This window comes from Eurypyga helias, unplaced genomic scaffold, assembly GCF_000690775.1.
Source record: "Eurypyga helias isolate BGI_N326 unplaced genomic scaffold, ASM69077v1 scaffold4990, whole genome shotgun sequence".
Taxonomy (NCBI): Eukaryota; Metazoa; Chordata; class Aves; order Eurypygiformes; family Eurypygidae; genus Eurypyga; species Eurypyga helias.
The window spans coordinates 55,699-77,829 of NW_010226114.1; the positions used below are offsets into that span (position 1 = coordinate 55,699).

Here is a 22,131-nt window from a genome sequence, read left to right on the forward strand (position 1 = left end):
CTTACTGCCTGGGTGTGTCTGGTTATCACTGTGGTAGAAAAAACCAAATACGTTTAGCTTTGCTTATGTTGCTAGAAGGCTTTGTAAACCTGTGTTTTGGCAAGACACAAAATAGATTTAAAAAAATGGTGACAAAAGTATTTTTTAATACTGAATAGATTCCCACTATAATACTGACTCATAGATCTAATAGAAATAAATAATTTATCTGGATAGTTCTCTGGTTTTTAAATTATTATTTTTGAGAGGTTCATTCACAGTTCTTACTGCTTTTAGTTGCTGATGCGTGGTCAAGATGAGTGGATTAGGAGACAGCTCCTTGGATACCTTGACCAATGAGTCAAGGAAGCGCAAGCCATTGCCCTGTGATACACCAGGTGCAAGGTAGGTCTGTTTTGTATAACGAGTTGTTAAAAATATTTTTCAGGTTTTCATTGCAATTTAGAGTAAGTTCTAACTGATTATTTTGTTTAATTGAAAAATTCTGTAGGCTAGCTTCTGTTGTGAAGACACAAAACTTTACTCTGATGTGTAGACATGCCAGAACCGATGAATTAAGCTCTATAAATAGACTCTTGTGGAAATCTTAGCGTGAACGTACCAGGAATCACTGTTTGAAGCTGTGATTGCAAGGCAAATAAAAAACACGTCTTGCTTCACATAAATTTCAAAGGCAGCATCTTATACCTGGTATGGTCCACATAGAATGCTGTGATAGGTTGAGCACTTTTGTTTCTCCAGACTAGATCTTTGCAAGCTGATGCTGAGTTTTGGCATTCCATGCTGTCTTCCTGCCCCTCACTCAACCCTGTCGGCGATCGTTACCTGAGGGAATGTTTTCTGTCCCCTCCAACCTCATGGCTTTCTATGACATATTAATGGTTTTTTGTTATCTTTTCATGTTGTTCTTCACACAGAGTATTAACGTTTATTACATTTGTCTCAAGTTTCACCAAAATACCAGTTGTCACGTGTACACATACTTCACCTTTTTACCTATGTCCCTGCTGTCCCATGCTGATTACCTCCATTGTGCAACAGATTGTGTGTGAGATCCTCAGATTCTCCCACTGTATCCCAGTATCTCTTTGTGAGTGTCCTCCATTCCAATTTCTCTTCCCTTTTCTCCAGTGTCTGTCTGTCCATTCAGGAATTCTGTTTTTCAGTTTGTCACCCTTCATTAGCTTTCTTCATTTTTCAAGCCCCTGCTTTGTCATGTATTCGTTTTCCCCAATACTGGTCCATGCATACTTGCCTAACTTTTTCTCTTGATTTCTTCTCAAAGAGTATTCATTCTTTTGATTGCCTCAGTGTGCCCATTCTTGCCCCTTCCCTTTTGTCCGAGTCCTTTTCCTACTCTTGGCATACTCTGTGTTTGACACTGTGCTCTCTGTTGATTTAGGCTCTAGGCAGTGTCTTTTCTCAGCACATTGATCTATGTAGGAAACGGAATTTCAGAGAGAGACTTCATCTAGCAATGTTAGGTTGTCTGGGATTCTGATTTTCTTGGATGTTGAGATGGCATTTTTGTCCTAGAACTCTCTCTGAGGTATCACTTTCTGTAGTCATCTTCTTACAGGCAAACCAAAAGAATCTCCTAGAATGTTACGATTCTAGTTCATTTTTCTAATAAAGTACAAAGAAATCTGAAGTGCCCTTCAACAGTTTTTAACAGGCAATTGCTGTTTTCATTAAATGTAATGATAGAGCAATCACAGGAGGATTTTTTGGATAAGTAACTTGCTCATATTCTCTTAAGACAAATTTGTACTTAAAATTCTGAAAAATACCCCCACAAAATCCAAACCAAACGACAATGTTAAACGCCTTCTCCCCTTCAGATTTATGTTTGCTGGAAGAATAACTGCTACCCTGGTTTAATGTGTAGGTGTTACATGAAGTGCATTAAAATTCAGAGTGAATACAGCTTTTGTGTGTGTCAGTATGCAAGTACATGAAATGGTTTTTTTTGGTTCCTAGTCTGACCTGCAGTGGTGAGAAGCGTCGGCGTGAGCAGGAAAGCAAATACATTGAAGAACTGGCTGAACTGATATCTGCTAATCTGAGTGACATTGACAATTTCAATGTCAAACCAGATAAATGTGCTATTTTAAAAGAAACCGTGAGGCAGATTCGACAGATAAAAGAGCAAGGTACAGTTCCCTGCTAAGCCAAAATAATTTCATTTTCCTGTGGCTCCTTCTCCAAAGCAGTAGTTAATTGGGAAATTGAGTAGGGATTTTCATAATAGCATGTAACTGAAAGTCTTCAGACTTTGACTTGGGGCACTCTTCCAAGCAGATATATTCATTTTTATTGCTACTTTTTTCCTATTATGTTTGTATGAACTTTGCTTTCTTGTGCTGTTTAAGATGTGATTCCTGAGGGTTTAAGTATGGGACTCCTATGTATTTAAAATATATTTAGCTTGAGATCAAATAATTAAATAGTGCAACTGACTGGACTCAGGATACAGTTAAATCAACAAAGGAGAAAATAGCAATGCATCAAGTTCTGGTAATTCATGTCAGCTAGTGTAAACCTAAGTGGTACAGGAATATATATATGTATATTTTTAATGGACAGCTATACGCAAAATCTGTTGTGTTTTTTTTTAAATGTATAGTGAGGGGTATATATAAATTTTTTTCTTTTTAAACACCGCCCTCCCCCTCCCAGTGCCTACAGAGTGTCAGGTGTACATATTTCCTTTGGACAGTAAAATCTTATACATAATCAAGTGAGCTATGGTGTATACTTTACCTGTGCTGGTAAATTGCCACATCTTTTGAAAACATGTTAAAACAGTTCTTTTAAAAAAAAAACCAAAACCACTCTCAACTTCTCTTTATAAGGCTTTTCTAGTGGGATGTAGTGTATGCTAATGTACTAATTGTTCCATTATAGAGTTGAGTATGAGATAATCTTCCCTTAGGATGTTGTACTCCTCTTGTGGAGTACTTAGCCAGCCAGCAAGTACCACGGAACAAAGTTTACTATTTGTTTTCTGGAATTCTGCTGCCTGGTGTGGATTCTCATTCTACCTCCCCTGCAATCAATTTATTTAGGACATTTTGATTCTTAAAATGCACACACACATAATAATATGAGCCAAAGCCTTTTTGTAGAATAGTGGTGATGGCATCTGAAAACTGTGACCAGTGATGATACGATCAAAATAAAACCAGAAGGAAGAGAGATGTATGATGGGTGTGTTTAGTGGCCAGTGAAAGGAAAAAAAGGTGATCCCAAAAGCCAGCAGAAGAAATATTGTTCACAAAACAAGTTGATGATCCAACTTTAATTGTCACCATTTATGTAAGCAAAGGGTGTGGCATTATGTAGCCGTGACATTTTTTCTGGTCTTAAGCAATTAGCAATATATGAGACTTCATCTCTTACTTGTGCTTTTTTTTTTTGCCTTTTTTCACACACTTGCTAGAGTCTGGCTTGTAGTATTAAAATGTGGTCTCCATATGATATGTTGCTGTACTGAAATGCATCTTTTGGGTTTCAGGAAAAGCAGTTTCTAATGATGATGATGTTCAGAAAGCTGATGTATCGTCTACGGGTCAAGGAGTTATTGATAAGGATTCTTTGGGACCTCTTTTATTACAGGCAAGTACAAATTAGTCCCTAGTAATCCCCATGGAAACAAATACTTAAGTTAGGTGAAGGTATTACAATGAATAGCCGTATCTTCTGTTATCACTCGCTGGTAGAAATGTCTCCTAGCATGTCTTGCTACTTGTTTCTACTGAATTTCTTCTTGCTTCAATTTGCCAGCTATTGAAATAATGTTGCAAAGTCATTATCTTGTATTCAAATAAAGCAAGAATGAAACAAGAAGGGTGGTTGTCACTGTGAAAGAGCTCAATGGAATAACAAGTGAACTGATTAATTTTTAATGTTGAAGCCATTCCTTACCAGACAGTTTTCCTTAGAGAAAAATTTAGAACTTCAGCTCTACCCTTGGAAAGAAATGCACGTATTGTAACTTAACATTTATCATGCACATAGTTTTTTAAACTCGATTATGTTCAGAATTAGGCAGTATGTCTTTTATGATATGTTGTTATGTTAACATTTAGGCATTGGATGGTTTCCTGTTTGTGGTAAATCGAGATGGGAACATTGTATTTGTGTCAGAAAACGTCACACAGTATCTGCAGTACAAGCAAGAAGATTTGGTGAATACAAGTGTCTATGGTATCCTGCATGAAGAGGACCGGAAAGACTTTCTTAAAAACCTACCTAAATCTTCAGGTAGTAGAATCACAGAGTGGTTTGGGTTGGAAGGGACCTTAAAGGTCATCCAGTCCCACCCCCTGCCATGGGCAGGGACACCTTCCACTAGACCAGGTTGCTCCAAACCTCACCCAGCCTGGCCTTGAACACTTCCAGGGATGGGGCATCCACAGCTTCTCTGGGCAACTTGTCCCAGTGCCTCACCACACTCTCTTTCGGGAGAACTTCCTGATATCTAATCTAAACCTCCCCACTTTCAATTTAGAAGCTGACTTACTATTTAAAAACAATCATAGAAGAAAAAACCAACTTGTAATGGATAACCTTTCCAAACAGATCACTTACACAAAGAATATTTGACTATAGTAGTACGTTAATCTTGAAAAATATTACTGTGTTCACACTAAAGCATACCACCAGTAATAAACGTGCTGGAAATTCACACTGCACTTCAGCTTTTGCAATTTGTTCGCTTGTAACTTAAACCAAGGATACTAAAGGAACACGTTGCCTAAAGCCACAAGATGAGCTGAGGGAACTGCTTGTTTTCTAAATGTGAGTGCCTTCTCAGCTGTTCTTCAAGTGACTAAATGTGACAAGTGTCTTAGAAGTGTCACTTAAGTGAAAGAGGTTTTTTTTTACTTGGTTCTTAATACTGCTTATTCCCAAGATAAGACTGATGGTATATTGGGAAAGCATCATAAAATATTCTTTAATCACTAATGTAGGAAGAAGGTATCTAAATTAAGAAAAAAAGTTATGGATTGATTTTGTGAGGAAAATTTTTATAAATTCTTACTGTGTTCTTTTAAGTTAATGGAGTTGCTTGGACCAATGAAACACCTAGGCAGAAGAGTCATACGTTCAACTGCCGGATGATGGTGAAAACCTCTCATGATCTTCTGGAAGATGTAGGCAGCCACCAGGATACACGTCAAAGATATGAAACAATGCAGTGCTTTGCTTTATCTCAGCCAAGAGCTATGATGGAAGAGGGGGAAGGTAGGAAATTTTGTGGAATTACTGCGTACAAGAGAAATTTGAGTTAATGTGGTGGTTTGACCTTGGCTGGAGGCCAAGTGCCCACCAAGATGCTCTGTCCGTTCCTCTTCCTCAGCTGAACAGGGGACAGAACATACAACAAAAGGTTCGTGGCTCAAGATAAGGACAGGGAGAGATTATTCAGCAAGTACTGTCATGGGCAAAACAGACTCAGCTTTGGGAAAATTTAATTTAATTGATCAATCAAATCAGAGTGAAAACAGAACTAAACCCCAGTCTTGAAACACCTTCCTCCCACCTCTCCCTTCTTCTCGGGCTCAAATTCACTCCTGCTTTTCTCTACCTCCTCCCTCTGAGCAGTACAAGGGGATAGGGAATGGGGGTTGGAGACATCACATGTTGTCTCTGCTGCTCCTTCCTCTTTAGGGGAGGATCCTCACACTCTGCCCCTGCTCCAGCCTGGGGTCTCTCCCATGGGAGACAGTCCTCCACCATCTTCTCCAATGTGAGTCCTTCCCAGGGGCTGCAGTTCCTGAACTGCTATGGCGTGTGTCCCTTCCACAGGGTGCAGTCCTTCAGGAGCAGCCTGCTCCAGGGTGGGCTTCCCATGAGTGAACAGCCTCCTTTGGGCATCCCCCTGCTCTTGGCATGAGGTCCTCCCCAGGCTGCAGGCGGGTCTCTGCTCCACTGATAGCACCATGGGCTACTGGGGAATCTTTGCTCTGGGGCCTGGAGTATCTGCTCATCCTCCTTCGCCATTGATCTTGTGTCTGCAGACTTCTCACTCTCACATCTTGATCTCTCTCTGCAACAATTCCTCTCTGGTTTTTTTTTTTTCTTCCCCCGCCCCCCCCTCCTTCTTTAAACATGTTATCCCAGAGGCATTATGACTGCAATTGGCATGGCCTTGGCCAGAGGTGGGTCTGTCTTGGAGCCGACTTGCATTGGTTCTGTCAGACACAGGGAGGCTTCCAGCAATTTCTCACAGAAGCCTCCCCTGTAGCCCCCCCACTACCAAACCCCTGCCATGCAAACCCAGTACACTGGTATGTGTTATGAAATCTGGCTTCTCTGTTTTTTAATAGGAGCAGAATGCAAAATCTTAAATTCTTATTGTTTCACAGTGATCAGCACTTCAGTATTTTATTAGATGCTTTGGTAGAATAAAACAGGAGAGAAATTAAAGAAGAAACATTCTTTTTTAAATACAGATTTGCAGTCCTGTATGATTTGTGTGGCACGTCGTATCACAACTGCAGAAAGGGTATTTCCAACAAATCCCGAGAGCTTTATTACAAGACATGATCTTTCAGGTGAGAAATGTACCCCAGGTGAAGGTATGAAGGAATCTTTTTCTGTCTGTGTGCTCTTGTTTTAAATAAATCAAGTATGTAAATAAACAAACCTGTGTCTGTAGTGACAAGCAGAATTGATACTGAGAATTTCCAGCTGCTTTTGCTCTCTACATCTATAACAACTGTTTCTATGCTAGTATGCTGCTGTTTGGCAGCTTGGTATAAAGCATTACTTGTGTTTTAACTTGTGTCATGGTTTAACGCCGGCCAGCAAAATACCACAAAGCTGCTCTCACGCCTCCCCCTCCTCCTGCAGTGGAGGGGAAGAATTGGAGGAAAAAGCCAAGGAAGCTCGTAAGATTGAGATAAGAACTATTTACTAATGAATCTACATGAATTATGTACATATAAAAATTAATATACACAAATACTATTAATAACAAATAATTAAAATAATTGAAAATAAAACATTATACAGTTGCTCACCACCCACCAACCGATGTACAGCCAGGTTCCAAGTAGTGTGAGTCAGAGCCTGAGAGCAATTGCAGCAGAAGCTGAGCGAACCCCATCAGTGACAGCATGACCAGGAAAACTAACAGACCCACCAACTCACGAACAAACGAGCCAGCAGAGGAGTTAGCAAAGCAGTTAAGGAGCTGGTAGAAGGGTTAAGGAGCCAGTGAAAGTGTGTAATGGCCCTCCAGCCCACTCCCCACTTAAGTACTAGGCATGGCATACTAGGGAATGAAATCCCCCTTCGGTCAGTTTGGGTTAGGTGTCTGAACTGGGTGTCACCCCACACTTCATACAGCTAGTGTTTAAAATGTTTTATGCTGCTTAATTTAAGATACTTATATAATCTAGATGAGGCTTCTTCAGATGCCAGTTAGTGTTTATGATCATTTGTGGATGCAGTTGGTCAGTATCTTTTAAAATTGTACTGTGTCATCTATTGGGTGCCTTCAACCAGAGCTCTGGCATTAACCTGTGGGTGCTTACTTTCCTCATATTCAGTTATCAATATTCAATGGGATTTACATGTTTTAAGAATTAATATCGTATTCTAACGTGACAGATAATTCATAAATGTAACTTCTGCATACTCAAAATTTTGTGTTGGACTGCCGAACAGTTAAAATGGTGATACTGGAGCCTTCTGAAATGTGTTGTATTTATACAGAACAATTATCGTAGTCACTAAGAGCTTAACTTGCGTGTTTTCTTTCCTCTTACAGGCAAACTCGTCAACATTGACACAAACTCATTACGGTCTTCCATGAGACCTGGCTTTGAAGACATCATTCGTCGCTGTATTCAGAGGTTCTTATGCCATAATGATGGACAGTCATGGTCAAACAAACGCCACTATCATGAAGGTGAAAAATCTGTCTGCAGTGTTGGTGGTCCTGCTGCTTCTAGTAGCTGTGGTTTTTTCTGTTTTTCAGACAAATGACACTGACAGCTATATTTCTGTAATAACATGTAATCCTTAATTTCCATTAGCATGTTAGCTTTGTTTAACATTAGTCTGACTTTCTATTTTAATTTATCCTTTCTTTTGTTAAAGGGTGGCTCACTAAAAGTGGTACCGGTTGTGTTGATGCCTTTTTCTTATTCAAGACACAAGGGTTCAAAATATTTTCAGTGTTCCAGTGTTAGGCGTTTTGTAATGCTAATTTTATAACCTTGATAAAGTGAAGTACAGCCATTGTCTTCAGTAAGAAGGATGACATTTTCTGAGTTTTCTAAACTCCAGTCTTTCTGAAGGATTCACAAATTAATTCAAGTAGAGAGGGTATGAAATAGAGGGAAACTTGGGCTGGCAGAAAATGGAGTTTCCATTGAACTGGAAGTTCTTTGACTTAACTAAATAAATCCTAAATTAAGAAGAAATTTGGAGCTCAGGTTAGAAGCAATGGTTTCCATAATTTTTTAATTGAAATAAAACTTCTAAACTTAAAAATACTCCATTTGAATGCTTCCAAGTTTCATTTCTGTTCCATATGAATTACCTGTGTATCTTAGTGCAATTCATATTTGGGTGTTGCTTGGTCCTTCTCCCCAAGGAGGAGCCATGGAAACCTGCTAACCAAGCCTTGGAAGTCTCTTAACAAATGTAGAACTTTTTTTTGTGCACGGTAAGCACGAAATACTGCAGCATCAAGATAACTTTGTTGGCTTTTATCTTCCCTCTACTAATTTAGGAGAAAATGTGGAAAACTTTCTTTTTCTGAGTATCTATCATGGGTGTGTCTTTTTTTTTAAAAAAAAAAGAAGTATATATTTAAATTTTCAGCAGACAAATGGTATTTTATTAAAAATCTGTATAGAGTGCATATTAATAATTCTTGGGTTTTCCTTTACAGCTTACACACAAGGTCATGCTGAAACGCCGTTGTATCGGTTTTCGTTAGCGGATGGTACCATAGTGACAGCGCAGACGAAGAGCAAACTGTTTCGAAATCCTGTAACCAATGACCGCCATGGATTTGTCTCAACCCACTTTCTTCAAAGGTAAAATCGGCGGTGTCTGTTTGTTGTTTAAGCGTCATAGCTTTAAAAATACATCTGACCTTGAGGGTACCTAAAAAAAAAAAAAAAAAAGCATACCAGAACACTTTATCTCATTAAAACTCAGAGGAGAAATAAGTTGGGAAGCAGAGTGGCATAGCATCCAAATAAATGTGTCAGCCTAACGCTGACACTCCCAACTTAACTGTGTGGCAGAAAGACAGTCCCAGTCAAAGAAGAGGTTTTTCCTCAGTACCTGCATGGAGCCTGTATGATATATTCGTTATTCTTTAGGGTTAACATTTGTAATGATGAACCACTGAAAATAGAAATGCTCAGTTACATGCTTTATCTTACTCTTTTTAATTTTAGGCCGATTAAAAAGACAACAAAACCCCCTCAGATGCAGCATCGATGACTCAAAGTTAAATGTACCTTAAATAGCACTTTGTGTGACCTGTTCTTGTTGAGTGCAAGAATGATTGAAATGCCACTCCTGAGGGAATCTGTCTGCATTAAAGTGCCTCCAGATGCTGAAAAATGAGTAGCTGAGATTGTTCAGGGCACAGTAGAATGGTGTCATGCACTGACGCAGGAAGGGAGGCAAAGAAGGAAGATGTTTAAACTGATAAATCTGACTAATGACTGTGGTGAAAGCCTTTTGCAGGGGTGATATCGGATGTACTTAGAACTCCAGTCACCTAAAGCACCAAGCACTTCTGTAATGGATAAATGAGTGGCATGGCTTAGTTCTGCTTCTGCGGAAGCTTGACTTCTCACTGCTCTTTTGGAAAAAATATTTGTAAAATTATTAAATAATGTTATTCTGTCTTTGTAGCACTTGATTCCAAATGAGATTTTAATCATTTGTGGGTGTTGTTGAACTTCCAGAGAGCAAAATGGATATCGGCCAAACCCTAATTCAGTTGGGCAAAACATCAGAACACCTGTGGCTGGAAACACAAATTCTGTTGGTGGTCTTATGAACATGTCCCCAGGCCAAGGCATGCCGCTGCAGAACAGGAACTATGGGATGGGAGATCCCAGTGCAGTGGGTCAGCTCAGCAGCACTCGATACGGAGGCCCTGGGAATGTGGGGCCGGTGAACTCTGGACCTGGAATGCAGTCTTCTGCTTACCAGAACAACAGTTACGGGTTAAATATAAGTAGCCCACCACATGGTAGTCCTGGTTTAACTTCCAACCAACAAAATCTAATGATATCTCCTAGGAATCGAGGGAGTCCAAAAATGAGTTCACACCAGTTTTCTCCAGTTACAGGTATGTTATTTTTTCTACAAGCTTTTTTTAAGTTCTCTGAATTACATCTTCCAGCCTTTTTAACAGTTCTATATGATCTTGTACATGTTACTGAAATGTAGTATACCTAATTTAATGGTAAAAATTTATTTCCGACTAATTACCTCCATGCGACAGTCGTACATAATCTAAAGGAAAAGTAGATACAGGCAGTACTGTAGTCTAACACGTTTGATCTCTGTCCTGTGGTACAGGTATGCACTCTCCCATGGGATCTGCCAGCAACACCGGCAACAGCACTTTCTCCAGCAGTTCTCTTAGTGCTCTCCAAGCCATTAGTGAGGGTGTCGGAACTTCCCTTTTGTCAACACTTTCTTCACCGGGTCCAAAACTGGATAATTCCCCCAACATGAACATAGCTCAGCAAAGTAAAACAAGTACCCAGGACTCCAAAAGCCCTTCTGGTTTGTACTGTGAACAAAACCAAGTGGAAAGTTCCATCTGCCAGTCAAACAGCAGGGATCTCCTTAGTGAAAAAGATAGTAAAGAGGGAAATCTGGAGGCATCTGAAAGTCAGAGAGGACCGTCTGAAAGCAAAGGGCATAAAAAACTGCTTCAGCTCCTCACGTGCTCCTCAGATGAGAGAGGACATTCTACAGCCTCGAACTCACCTTTAGACTCAAATTGTAAAGAATCTTCCACCAGTGTTACCAGTCCTTCAGGAGTTTCCTCGTCGACATCTGGAGGGGTGTCTTCCTCCTCCAACGTGCACGGGTCACTGCTCCAAGAGAAGCATCGGATTTTACATAAATTGCTGCAGAACGGTAATTCTCCTGCCGAGGTAGCCAAGATCACGGCCGAAGCTACTGGTAAAGACACGCATCATGATGCTGGTAACACAGTGCCCTGTGGAGAAGGCACTGTCAAACAGGAACAACTGAGCCCAAAGAAGAAGGAAAACAATGCTTTACTGAGATACCTGTTAGATAAAGATGATGTTAAGGACCCTCTTTCCAAAGAGTTGAAGCCTAAAGTAGAAAGTGTGGATAATAAAATGGGACAGTGCAGTAGTTCTACAATTCCTACTTCTAGTCAAGAAAAGGAGATGAAAATAAAAATGGAACCAGCAGAGGAGGTACAGTATAATGTAAATGATGCTAGTCAACAAACCAGTATTTTCTTATTACAGTCAGTGGCTAAATATAGAACACGCTGTTTAGTATGCGTGTGTTAGCAGCTCTGAGTTAGCTCTGTGCAAACAGTGTGAAACGAAACGCTCAGGTTTCCTGTAACCGAAAAAGCACGGAGAGAACTACAGGATGTGTGTAACCACTGTGCTGTACTGCAGTCCTGGACTGACCTTGTCTTTAGGTCATGGTACGATCAAGGCAGCGTGTATTTACAAGTTACTCCTTAAAATCAGATCTTGAACATCTGCAGTTTCACATAGCACATGTTTATTTTTATGGCTTATTAGGAAATGGAACTGTAGCTGCCTCTAGTTGGCGATACAACACCAAAAACTAAAACACGATTTCATTTTGAAAATATAAACAGTACACAAAAATGTGTAATATTTAAAATAGCTACACATTGGTTTTAGTTTATTCATTGGTTTTAGCACTCTTTTTTTTTTTTTCCCTTAAATGAGGGAAATGTTGTTCCAAATACATAAATTCAGCACCCAAATAACTATATGTATATTTATTTGTTTCAGTGTTTCTAGAGTTGAAATTGCAGGAAGTGTCACGATACTGCAGACTGTATCACCATGGAACAGCTCTCCTGAAAGCGGCAGCACACTTGTCAGGGACAGCTGTTCTTAAAATTATGAAGTGTAGACAATATTTCTTTTGTATTTAGTTCCTAAGCCACATTTGGAACTGCCTCAAAGTAAATAATTCTGGTCAGTATGGCAGAGTTTACTGAAAACATGGTGATATCTTAGAACTTGGTTTTCCCAAGTCAGTAATAACGATGTAGATAAATTACTGTGCAATTTTTATATTGGCTAATGGCTGAGTGCAGCTGAAACACCTTGTAACATTTTTTTGAGTGCTGCTTACATGGTACAAAGTCACTAAAACTGTGTTATTGTACCCAATGCATAGTTTCCATACTTGTTCCTGAGATCTAATTAACATATTCAGAGGAGCTTGTTTTATGAAGATACGAATCCACGATATAAGCAATTCTTTCTCTGTTAAAACTGCATCTGATTTGGAGACACATTTTTAAAGAAGGTGAGGGCTCCAACTGACCAGAAAAATGTGTGGGTACTTTTCAGGGGTTGTGTTTACCAGTGATCACATGGGGCTTTTTGTGCGCGACGCACCCGTTACTTGGCAGCGAACGGTAACCCGTTCGTGACGCTGGTTGCTCACAGCAGCGTTTTTGTCTCTGTAATTTGTGATGACGTTCGAATATATTCGAAGGTGCTTTGTGTTTTATTTATATGTCCCTCCACTTTCTCTTAATTCTCAAAATTAGCCAAGCAAAATTTTCTGAAATGTAGCGAAATGATATCTGAAGTTCTTTGGAAACAGAGAGCAGGTGAACAGAATGTTTCAGTGAACTGAGACGTGTGTCTCCCAGTTCTATCTTCTGGGATTAGTGAGGAGCCAAAGAAAAGCTGAGGGATAGCCATATGATAGTAAATAACCTTGGCATTTACTGCCTCTTTTTCAGATGACTGGAGACTTGGATAATTTGGATGCGATTCTGGGTGATCTGACGAGCTCAGAGTTTTACAGTAATGCTATGTCTGCAAATGGAAGTAACCTCGGAACAAAGCAAGCATTATTTCAAGGAAATGCTCTGTTGGGTAAGGAACGGCATCTCCTGTCACTCTGGCTTTAAACTTAGGGTTTCCTTCTTACCCAATGTGAACATAATACATCCTCAAACCCTTAGCCACGGCTTTCTTGATCTCCTATATCTTCAAGGACACAGGTAATGCAAAATGGCTAATAATGCTTTCATAGGCTATTGTGTACACTATTAGCTGCCTTGACAGCACTCATCTAGCATATACACAGTGAATAATGTCAACTTCAGTTCCTTGTTTTATGGTTTCTTCTGGGTTTGTCTAATGCAGGTTTCTCAGAGACAAGACATGAGGAAAAATGTTTTGTGAGTTGTAAATTAAAATTGAGAATTTTTGTTGCTTATGGACAGCTGGGGAAATAATATGGGATTGTACCAGATTTCCCACTTATTCCGTGCAAAAACATACTGTGTCCTGCAAATTCTAACCGGTACTCCTCCTTGACACTGGAAGGGAATGTCCTTAGTAAGAAGCTGAGTAGGAGCGAAAGAACCTTGCTAATAGACCAGTGTCACGGCAGTCGTCACTTCCTTTTGTAACGTTGGTCACCTCTTGGTCATATTAGGGCAATAGATTGCTGGGGTAACCTAAGGAGATGCCACAGGGGTAGTGAAAAATGTAGAAACAGATACCAGAACACGTAGGGCCTCTGACACTATTGGCTGTGGAGCGCAGTGATTTCTGGGTTATTTAGTGCCTGCAGTACACTCTGCTCAGGAACACGCTGTGTGGGGATTCAGCCTCTTCCACACAGAAGCATTTGAGTTGTTTCTCTCTCCGTGTCGGAGTTATCCAAAGGCTGGGCAGTCCACTCACATATATCAAGGAGTCTGCAATACTAGTGTGTTTTGAAATGTTAAAAAGATGGTTCATTGCAGAACCGTAATTCAAACGAACGTTTCGGTCTCTGGGGTCATAGGGAAGTGCATTTGGCTTTTCCTGTAAAGGGTCCTAACTGTGTACTCAGTGTGATTTGTGTAGTGAGAACATAAGCAAAAGAACTATTCCTGGCTTGTTTAAGGTCAAATGCATGTGCCCATAGATTAGACTGATTTATTTAAGTTGTTAATGGTACTTTTATTGAAAACATACAGTTGCACGCATCTTTTAATTCTTTCACAGGTATGAGGAGTCCCCAGTCTGCGCAGACTGCCCGCCCGCCTTTCAGCAGAGCCATGTCTTTAGACAGCCCCGTGGGCTCCAGTGCTCCAGCGAGGAGTGTCAATGCGTTCTCCATGTTACAAAAGCAAAACTTGATGTGTGGAAGTCCAAGAATGATGGAAAACCAGGAAAATTTTGGTGCAAGTCTGGGTTGGTTGATTGTGTACAAACAGATGTCGTTGTGAAGGAAAAAGCTTTTATGTAAAAAATGTTGCAAGATTATAATACGAGTTTTGGTTACAAGAAGCCTTAACATTAAATACTAAATTTACTATCAGCATACAAGTACTTTTTAATTATTATCCCTAGCTAAAATTATAAGAGCATAGTTTACTGTCTGTGTATAATTACCAGCACTTTACTTTTGTTCAGTAGTTAAATTATTTTTTACTATTTCAAGTTTTGAATTTAATACATTGTTATTAATATAGTTGTTTGATTTAGACCTCGGCACGGTAAGCTTCAGATGCCTTTGGAGGAGTTCAGTGAATTCCTCTATCATGGGCAGGTCTCCTCGTTGGTAAAACAAAACCAAACCCCATAAAAATAATTCTAAAACCAAAGTATGCAATGTATGCTGGATGAAAAATTACTGTATTTTCTGCTCTGTTACAGGAAATGCTCCCAACAGAAATGTAGCGATGACTCAGCATCAGTCAGGAGACTGGGGTTTGCCAAACTCCAAGGTGAACAGATTGGAACCTGCGAGTTCTGCCTCCATGCTGAGAGCAGGACCCGAGTTTGGTGCGTCCCTTCCCAGAGCCGCGGTGGGCGGCTCTCTGTCCGGGCTGCCCGTTCGCTCCAACAGCATACCTGGTACGAGACCAGTGCTGCAGCAGCAAATGATTCACATGAGTAAGTTCTCTGATCCGGGCTGTCCTACTTAGCACGTCTCACCAGTTGCCTAGCACGAGTTCTGCATCACAGTCTTCGCGGGTTTGGTGGAACGCTAGCTTTTCATCCGAAGGGTTTTTGAGGTGGAGGCTGTAACTGTTCGCTGACTGGGATATTTGATGACTATTTGGTGTTTTGCTTTCTTCTGGTGATGTTTGTGATTTTCATACACAGACAATTCATGCTGAGTCTCCAGATTTTTTGGGGGATAATTTCTGTAAATTTGTTATGCAGTACTTCTTTGCTATATTCCAGGAACAAAATGCCATCTATGATGATATTTGAAGGTACTAGTATTCTGATTTAATTTAATTCATTGTTTGATATAGATGGGTTTTTGGAGTTTAATTCCTGTAATCAATTTTTTTTTTAAAGCAGAAAACTAGTTTTGGATGTAAAGTTGCTGTATCTGTCAAGGAGTTTAGGATTAGAAATAGCAATTCTGCTCTAACAGCTTTAGACCACTGTCACATTTAAATCTGAGGGCTGTTATATTTCTGAAATGATCTTGACTGGGAGTTCAGATATGTATACAGGTTAGAACATGCTAATGGGAAGCTCGTGAAGCTGCTTGGCAATTCGTGTGATCATCCACTCTGCTCTGTGGGAACACTGTGCCTTTTGTTTTTAAAAACCTCGCAAATGTTTGACCTTGCAGGGCCAAATGAGATGAACATTGGCGTGGGGGGGAATCCGTATGGACAGCCAGGACCTTCTAACCAGCCAGGATCGTGGCCTGACAACATGCTGTCCATGGAGCAAGCATCACGGGCTTCACAAAACAGGTAGAACTGGGGAGGGTTTTAAGATAAGTTTAAATACAACTGTTCACTGTTTGTCAGAAGAATTTCAGACCTGGAAAAAAAATGAATGTGGCACATACAGTGGGGATAACAGATTGGAACCAGAATCTATTTCCATTTCTACTGGTGGTATGAAACTGGATTTCTTTGAACCCAGCTCCACAAGAGGCATTGCTAATGAAATCAATCAGTCGTGAAGCTGGGAGGCATGGAGAAAAGGGGTGGGAAAATCTGAAATCATGTCTCCGTGGCACACGCAGAAGCCAGGAGAAAACAGTATTTACGTGTGTTCAAGGACACATGGCAGTTGAATGGACATTTTAGAACCTAAATTTGGGACTTAAGTTCTTAAGTTTTCAGGTAATCATAGTACTTAATCATCTCTGGGTCAATATATTCTATAAAACTTACGTATACTCCTTTATAGTCGGTAACGGTGGTCATGTTTTTGTATCGACAGACAATTAGTTAGAAACTCCTTGGATGACCTCTTGTGCCCAGCACCAAATATGGAAGGCCAGACTGATGAAAGGGCACTTTTGGATCAGCTGCACACGTTGCTGAGTAACACGGATGTCACAGGTCTGGAGGAAATCGACAGAGCACTGGGAATTCCAGATCTTGTAAACCAAGTAAGCAAACACTGATTTTGGCCATTTATTTTCACGCTAGTATTGTTTTGTTACTTGGAAAGAAGGTGAAGAGGGCCTCCTCCCTCCCTCACTCGCTCAGTCTCCTCACTTCCTTTTCCTAAAATCTGCCTTTGGAAGCATTGACATTGAGTAGTGATTTTCAGTGGAGAAGTTCAGTATTGATGAAATATTTTGTGCCTTACAGAATCATAAAATGGCATCTTCTTATCAAAGTTTATTGTAATCTGCCTTCATATATAGGGGGGACTTTTGGGGTGTCAATCACTGGAATTCTGTAAGCAGAGAATTGTGTTTCTTTAGTGTAAAGCATTGTCAACTGAGCTTGGGTTGTGCTGTATTTGACTGGCAGTGACGTGTTAGTGAGCAGCACACTTCTGTCTCCTCCAGCTTGAATGTGGATGGCTAGCAAGTAGGAAAAAGAAATTTGAATCGTTCCAACTTGCCACAACTCACAAAATCACACTGTCATTTGTACAAAGAGCAGATGAAAAGTGTGAATGGGCTTGAACAGTGATTCTGGCCTGCCTGTGGGAGCAGTGTGCTGCATAACTGAGTTTAAAAATTATTAATTATAACTTCTGCTGCTTCATTTGTCTGGAGACAAAGCTAATAGTAATCTGTCCATGCTGTGTTCCAGCCAAGGAACTCGTGGTGGTTGTATACTGTGTTAGCTTTATTGTTTCTGTAGAAATTCCTACGTAAGGACTATACTGTTAGTGAAAACACTTTTGTATCTGTTGAAGGGACAAGCTTTGGAACCCAAACAAGATTCATTTCAAGGTCAGGAATCTTCAGTTATGATTGAGCAGAAGCCTTCGTTATATGGTCAGCCCTATCAAGGGCAAGGGGCAGCAATGCCAGGAGGTTTTAGTAACGTTCAGGGACAACAGCCATCCTTTAATTCAGTGATGAATCAGATGAGCCAGCAGAGCAATTTTCCGCTTCAGAGCATGCATCCTAGAGCAAATGTAATGAGACCTCGAACCAGTACACCAAAGCAGCTCCGCATGCAGCTCCAGCAGAGGCTTCAGGGGCAGCAGGTAATCTTTTGCTCCTGCATTTACACTTTCTTCTTGTTTCGGGATGGAATACGGTGCACACGGAATTGTGTTGCTTCACGAGCATGAGAATTGTCATTACAGCAGGTGGTTGCAAGGGCGGATCTGTCGCTTCGACAGGGCTTTTCACATGGGTGCCTAACGGCCGTAGGAGTGGAAGAACCTTTGTCAGGACAGGCGTTACTCCTTCACCAGCCCCCTTAGCTAGGGACGGGACGGGTTGCTGCAGCACACGTTACTGCTACGTAAACCAGTGCCCTCGTGCGACGCAGCTCTGGCTGATCTCTCTCCGTGTTAGGATGCAGTATTTTTGAGTCTCACTGCTGTCACTAAATGGGCAACTGCATTCCCATGGAAATGAAATGTTACTTCTTCCACTGTTTTCTGACTCATCATTTGGGCTCACTGAAATACTGGTTTGCTTTCCTTTGATCTGATGTCACTTTAGGTATTTTAGGATGAAAGGTGAGAGTGTAGGCACAGCCACACAGATCTCAACACCAGTGGAAAGCACTGCTTAAAGAATTGCTGCATGTTTCAGCACTGAGTTCCCCCTGTGACAATGCAGTCCTGGTGCTGAATCCAGAATAGAACTGGGAGGGCTGAGATAGTGCTGTGTGGCATGGAATGACAATGCCAAATCCTTAGGGAATGCTGTGTTCTCTCGGTTGTTCCGTGACACTGATTCAGTCTGTGTGGCTTTGGGGTTTGTGATGGAGAGGGTGGGAGATGGGATTTTATTATTTTAAGTGGTTATACCCTTCTGCCCAAAACATGATTTGGAACAAATAGATAGTCTGCGATGTATTTATTCTTCAAAAGCCCTAATTTCAAGGGAAAGAAAAAATAAAGCCAGTTAGTGCTGCGCTGTTTGGAGGGTTTTTCTTTCTGTGTGTGTCTGAGCTGCTTAACCACATAGTTTGGTACTTCAGGTACATCAAACAAAGCAGAAATTACTTTCTGAAATACACTTTCTGTATTCAAGAGGTCTGTAAAAAATGTTTTTTTTGGAGGGGTTGCCATTACTTTGTTCAGATACGGGTATTTTCAAGCTAATAGTGCTAAAATGTCTTTTTCCAAGTTTATGAATCAGACTCGTCAGACGCTGGAAATGAAGATGGAAACTCCGGTCAGTGGTAATACCTCAGTGATGAGACCGGTGATGCAGCCACAGGTGGGGGCGCAGGTAAGGGCTTGTTTCCCTCGTCACCTGAAACTGCAGCTTTTAAATAGATGCATCTTTGTGAGTCTGCCTAGAATCTGGACCTTCTTTTACGGTTCTACATTCCATATTTGGGCTTTTTTTTTGCCCCTGTACAATTTAAAAAGGGTGGGACTTTTGCCTCTTCTGAGGTTTCAGGGGGATGTGTTGATTTAGGTCATGCTGTCAGTACAGTGTGCCAATAGTCTCTTCCATGTCGGGTGTGATAACAAAGGATGAAATAGTCTAGCTTAGCACTAATGAAAACTTAAATCATCAAAATATCACGCAAGGTTTTCATTTTATTTTATACTGGCTGTGGGTTTTCTTAACTTTTTGGCACCGGGTATGTTGAGTCTTAGAGTGTAGGGAGTGTGACTGACTGGCATGATTTCATCTGTAAAAATGTTTTCTAATCCGATTTTTTTCTTTCTTTGGGGATAGCAGCAAGGTTTTCTTAATGCTCAGATGGTGGCTCAGCGTAACAGGGAGCTGATAAGTCATCATTTTAGACAACAGAGGATGGCAATGATGATGCAGCAGCAACAGCAACCTCAGGCCTTCAGTCCGCCACCAAACGTGACTGCCTCAGGAAGCATGGACAGTGCTTTGACAGGCCCTCCGATGGCTCAAGTTACTCCACAGCAATTCCCCTATCCACCTAATTATGGTACTAGTACTAATGTTTTTTTTGTCTGTCTGGTTTTCTCTTCCCTTTCTTTGTTTATTATCAATCCCAACTACCTAAATACCAATCATTCTGTAAATTGGAAAATCCTTCTACAAAACAGGATGACTTTGTCCCTTCCCATCACTGCAGGAAGATAAACTAAAAGTGATGATAACTGAAGTATATTGTCTGTCCTTTGTCTTTTAAGGAATAAGCCAACAACCTGATCCTGCATTTACCAGAGTATCAAGCCCTCCCAACCCAATGATGTCATCAAGAATTGGACCCTCCCAGAATCCTATGATGCAGCACCCTCAGACAGCGACCATGTACCAGTCTCCTGAGATGAAGGGCTGGCCGTCGGGAGGCATGGCCAGGAGCAGGTGAACTTCACAGTTGGAACCTGGAGCTCAAAATTTGTCTTTCATTTTGTTGAAAGCAGAAGCTACTTTAAATAGCTTGGAATAGGAAAAGGGTTTGGAAAAGGGTTTAGAAGAGGGAAAAGTAATTGCACCTGTAGTGTCCATATTGTCCTCGATCCTGTTCTGGGTAGGAAACAGGCTGATTAACTCTATCTTTGCTCAGCTCCATTTATTCGTACCAGGCCTCTGCAGTCTGTGTAACTGGAAGCAACATTGGTCTTTGAATACTGAAGCAGTAACTCGGAGGTGGGTGAGGGGGCACACAGAAGCGCAGCGGGTAGCGTTACAGTGGCCAGTACAGCTCTAACAGAAGCCTCCAGAATGGTTACGATAGGAAACGCATAGACATACTTCTGTGTGTATCTAAAAATTCAGATTTCCTTTTGGGAGGGAAATTTCTGTTTCTACGTTAAGCAGATATTAGATAGAAACAAGTAAATGTAAAACTAGTTTGATCTTTCACGTGTTGACAGCTGGTGTGGGGAGGGCAGTCTATCAACGTGTGAGCTTCCTGGGAGGTAATCCTGCTTGTCCTTTTGTGCTTCAGTTCTTTCCCACAGCAGCAGTTCGGCCATCAAGCCAACCCAGCGTACAGTATGATGCACGTCAACGGCAGCGGCGGCCACATTGGACAGATGAACATCAATTCCATGCCTATGTCAGGGATGCCCATGGGTCCAGACCAGGTACGTTGTACATAAAGAGCGATGAAAGAGCTGTTGACTCTTCTCCCATCGAGTGCACTTTGCTTCAGGCCATTCCTCTGGCACCATCCTGTTCTCCGTTACCCTGTCTGTGTTCACATCTGTGGACCTACCGTTCGTGTGCCCCAAGAGACACCTTGTTTTTGACAATATTTAAATAAAATCCATGATGAATCCAAGCTGTATGCTGTGATTAGCAGTATCACAGGCTAATACTGCACAAAGGATGCTTAAATACTCCTGAGCCTGGGAAGAGCCCCGAGAGCAAGATGGAGACTGAAAAGCATCTTCAGCAAATGCAAAAGATTATATGTAACAGCTCTCATGAGTCAGACCAAGGATCCTGGAGGCACAATATCCTCCTCCCAGCAGAAGCCGATGATGACACTTACCCTTACAATGCCTCAGAATTGCTTGTGTGTGCATAACAAGGAACTATGGAAAATGTAGGCCCCCTGTTTAAGGGAAAAATGAGCTAACAATAGGCACTGCAAAGAGGCTGAAATGCTAAATAGACTGTTGCTTGAATCTTTCCACAAAATACCAAGGATGAGCAACATAACACTGAGCTAAGCTAAATTTATTGAAGCAGAAAGTACCTCATGAAATTTTGTCCAAGGTACCCAAGGCAGCAGCCAACATAATCTGAGGACTGCTGTGGGATAAGGAAGGTACTGGGAGCTTTGATGTAACAGGTACCTTTTGTGAAGAGAGAAAATGAAAGTGCAGTACCAGATGTTCCAAATCCCCCTGTGAAGACAAGATACCCAAATAGCGTGTTTAGAGAATTCTGGGGCAGCGTTTCTTTTCTACAAATCTGTCCTCAAGGTGGAGCGCTGAAGCTGCTGTTCGGCTTAGACATCGACTGCCAGGACTTTCCCCTTCCAAACGCACTGTGGTGACCAGGTGGGTTTTTTCAGCAAAGACGTGTCTCGTTTTCTCTAACAATTATTTCTTCTTTCCGTTACCAGAAATACTGCTGACGCCTCGAGCCGTCTCTTGGAAGCAGGATGCGCGGCGTTAACGAAGCGCTGGGATCGCAAAGGGAAGCCGCCCGCGCTCCACGGCAACTAGCGCCGGCCTTAGGGAAAGGAGGGGTTTTCCTGTCCATCACCATGATGTCCTAAGTTACTTCATTCTGGGGGAGGGGGGAGAAACCCCCAACACATACATTTTCGTAGAAGCAGTCTCTGTATTACTGTATATTGTGGTGTACAAAAAAGGTCATGCGTATTTTTGGCGCTCTGCCTCTAGAAATGTGCATTTGGCAAGGGCGGTTGAGCAGATCCGTGCTGGGGAGGCTCCCGGTGTGCCTCCTCTAGTTACTGGCATTATCCAGAGCCCGCGAACGGCAGGCAGACGGAAGTGCCTGGAGAAGTCACGGCGGTAAGAATTTCCCGGTTTCCCTAGTAACGCTGTC

General features: G+C 41.3%; 1 protein-coding gene across 1 annotated transcript; it reads left to right on the forward strand.

Annotated features, from left to right (window-relative positions):
* Window positions 1-295: 295 nt before the first annotated feature.
* NCOA3 (nuclear receptor coactivator 3) lies at window positions 296-20,708 on the forward strand. The gene is made up of 19 exons (XM_010151559.1): window positions 296-384; window positions 1,981-2,153; window positions 3,518-3,618; window positions 4,092-4,266; window positions 5,062-5,250; window positions 6,462-6,563; window positions 7,784-7,924; window positions 8,915-9,062; window positions 9,951-10,339; window positions 10,573-11,453; window positions 13,007-13,142; window positions 14,922-15,161; window positions 15,859-15,985; window positions 16,464-16,635; window positions 17,400-17,696; window positions 18,796-18,900; window positions 19,360-19,585; window positions 19,794-19,968; window positions 20,555-20,708. Exons 1-19 carry the CDS (start codon window positions 296-298, stop codon window positions 20,706-20,708), a joined length of 4,020 nt encoding a protein of 1,339 aa, XP_010149861.1.
* The last annotated feature ends 1,423 nt before the right edge of the window (window positions 20,709-22,131 follow it).

Coding starts and splice junctions, on each gene's coding strand:
- NCOA3 (XM_010151559.1), top strand. CDS start 296: ATGAGTGGATTAGGAGACAGCTCCTTGGATACCTTGACCAATGAGTCA. Junction 4,267..5,061: donor AAACCTACCTAAATCTTCAG/GTAGTAGAATCA, acceptor TGTTCTTTTAAG/TTAATGGAGTTGCTTGGACC. Junction 16,636..17,399: donor TTCCAGATCTTGTAAACCAA/GTAAGCAAACAC, acceptor TATCTGTTGAAG/GGACAAGCTTTGGAACCCAA.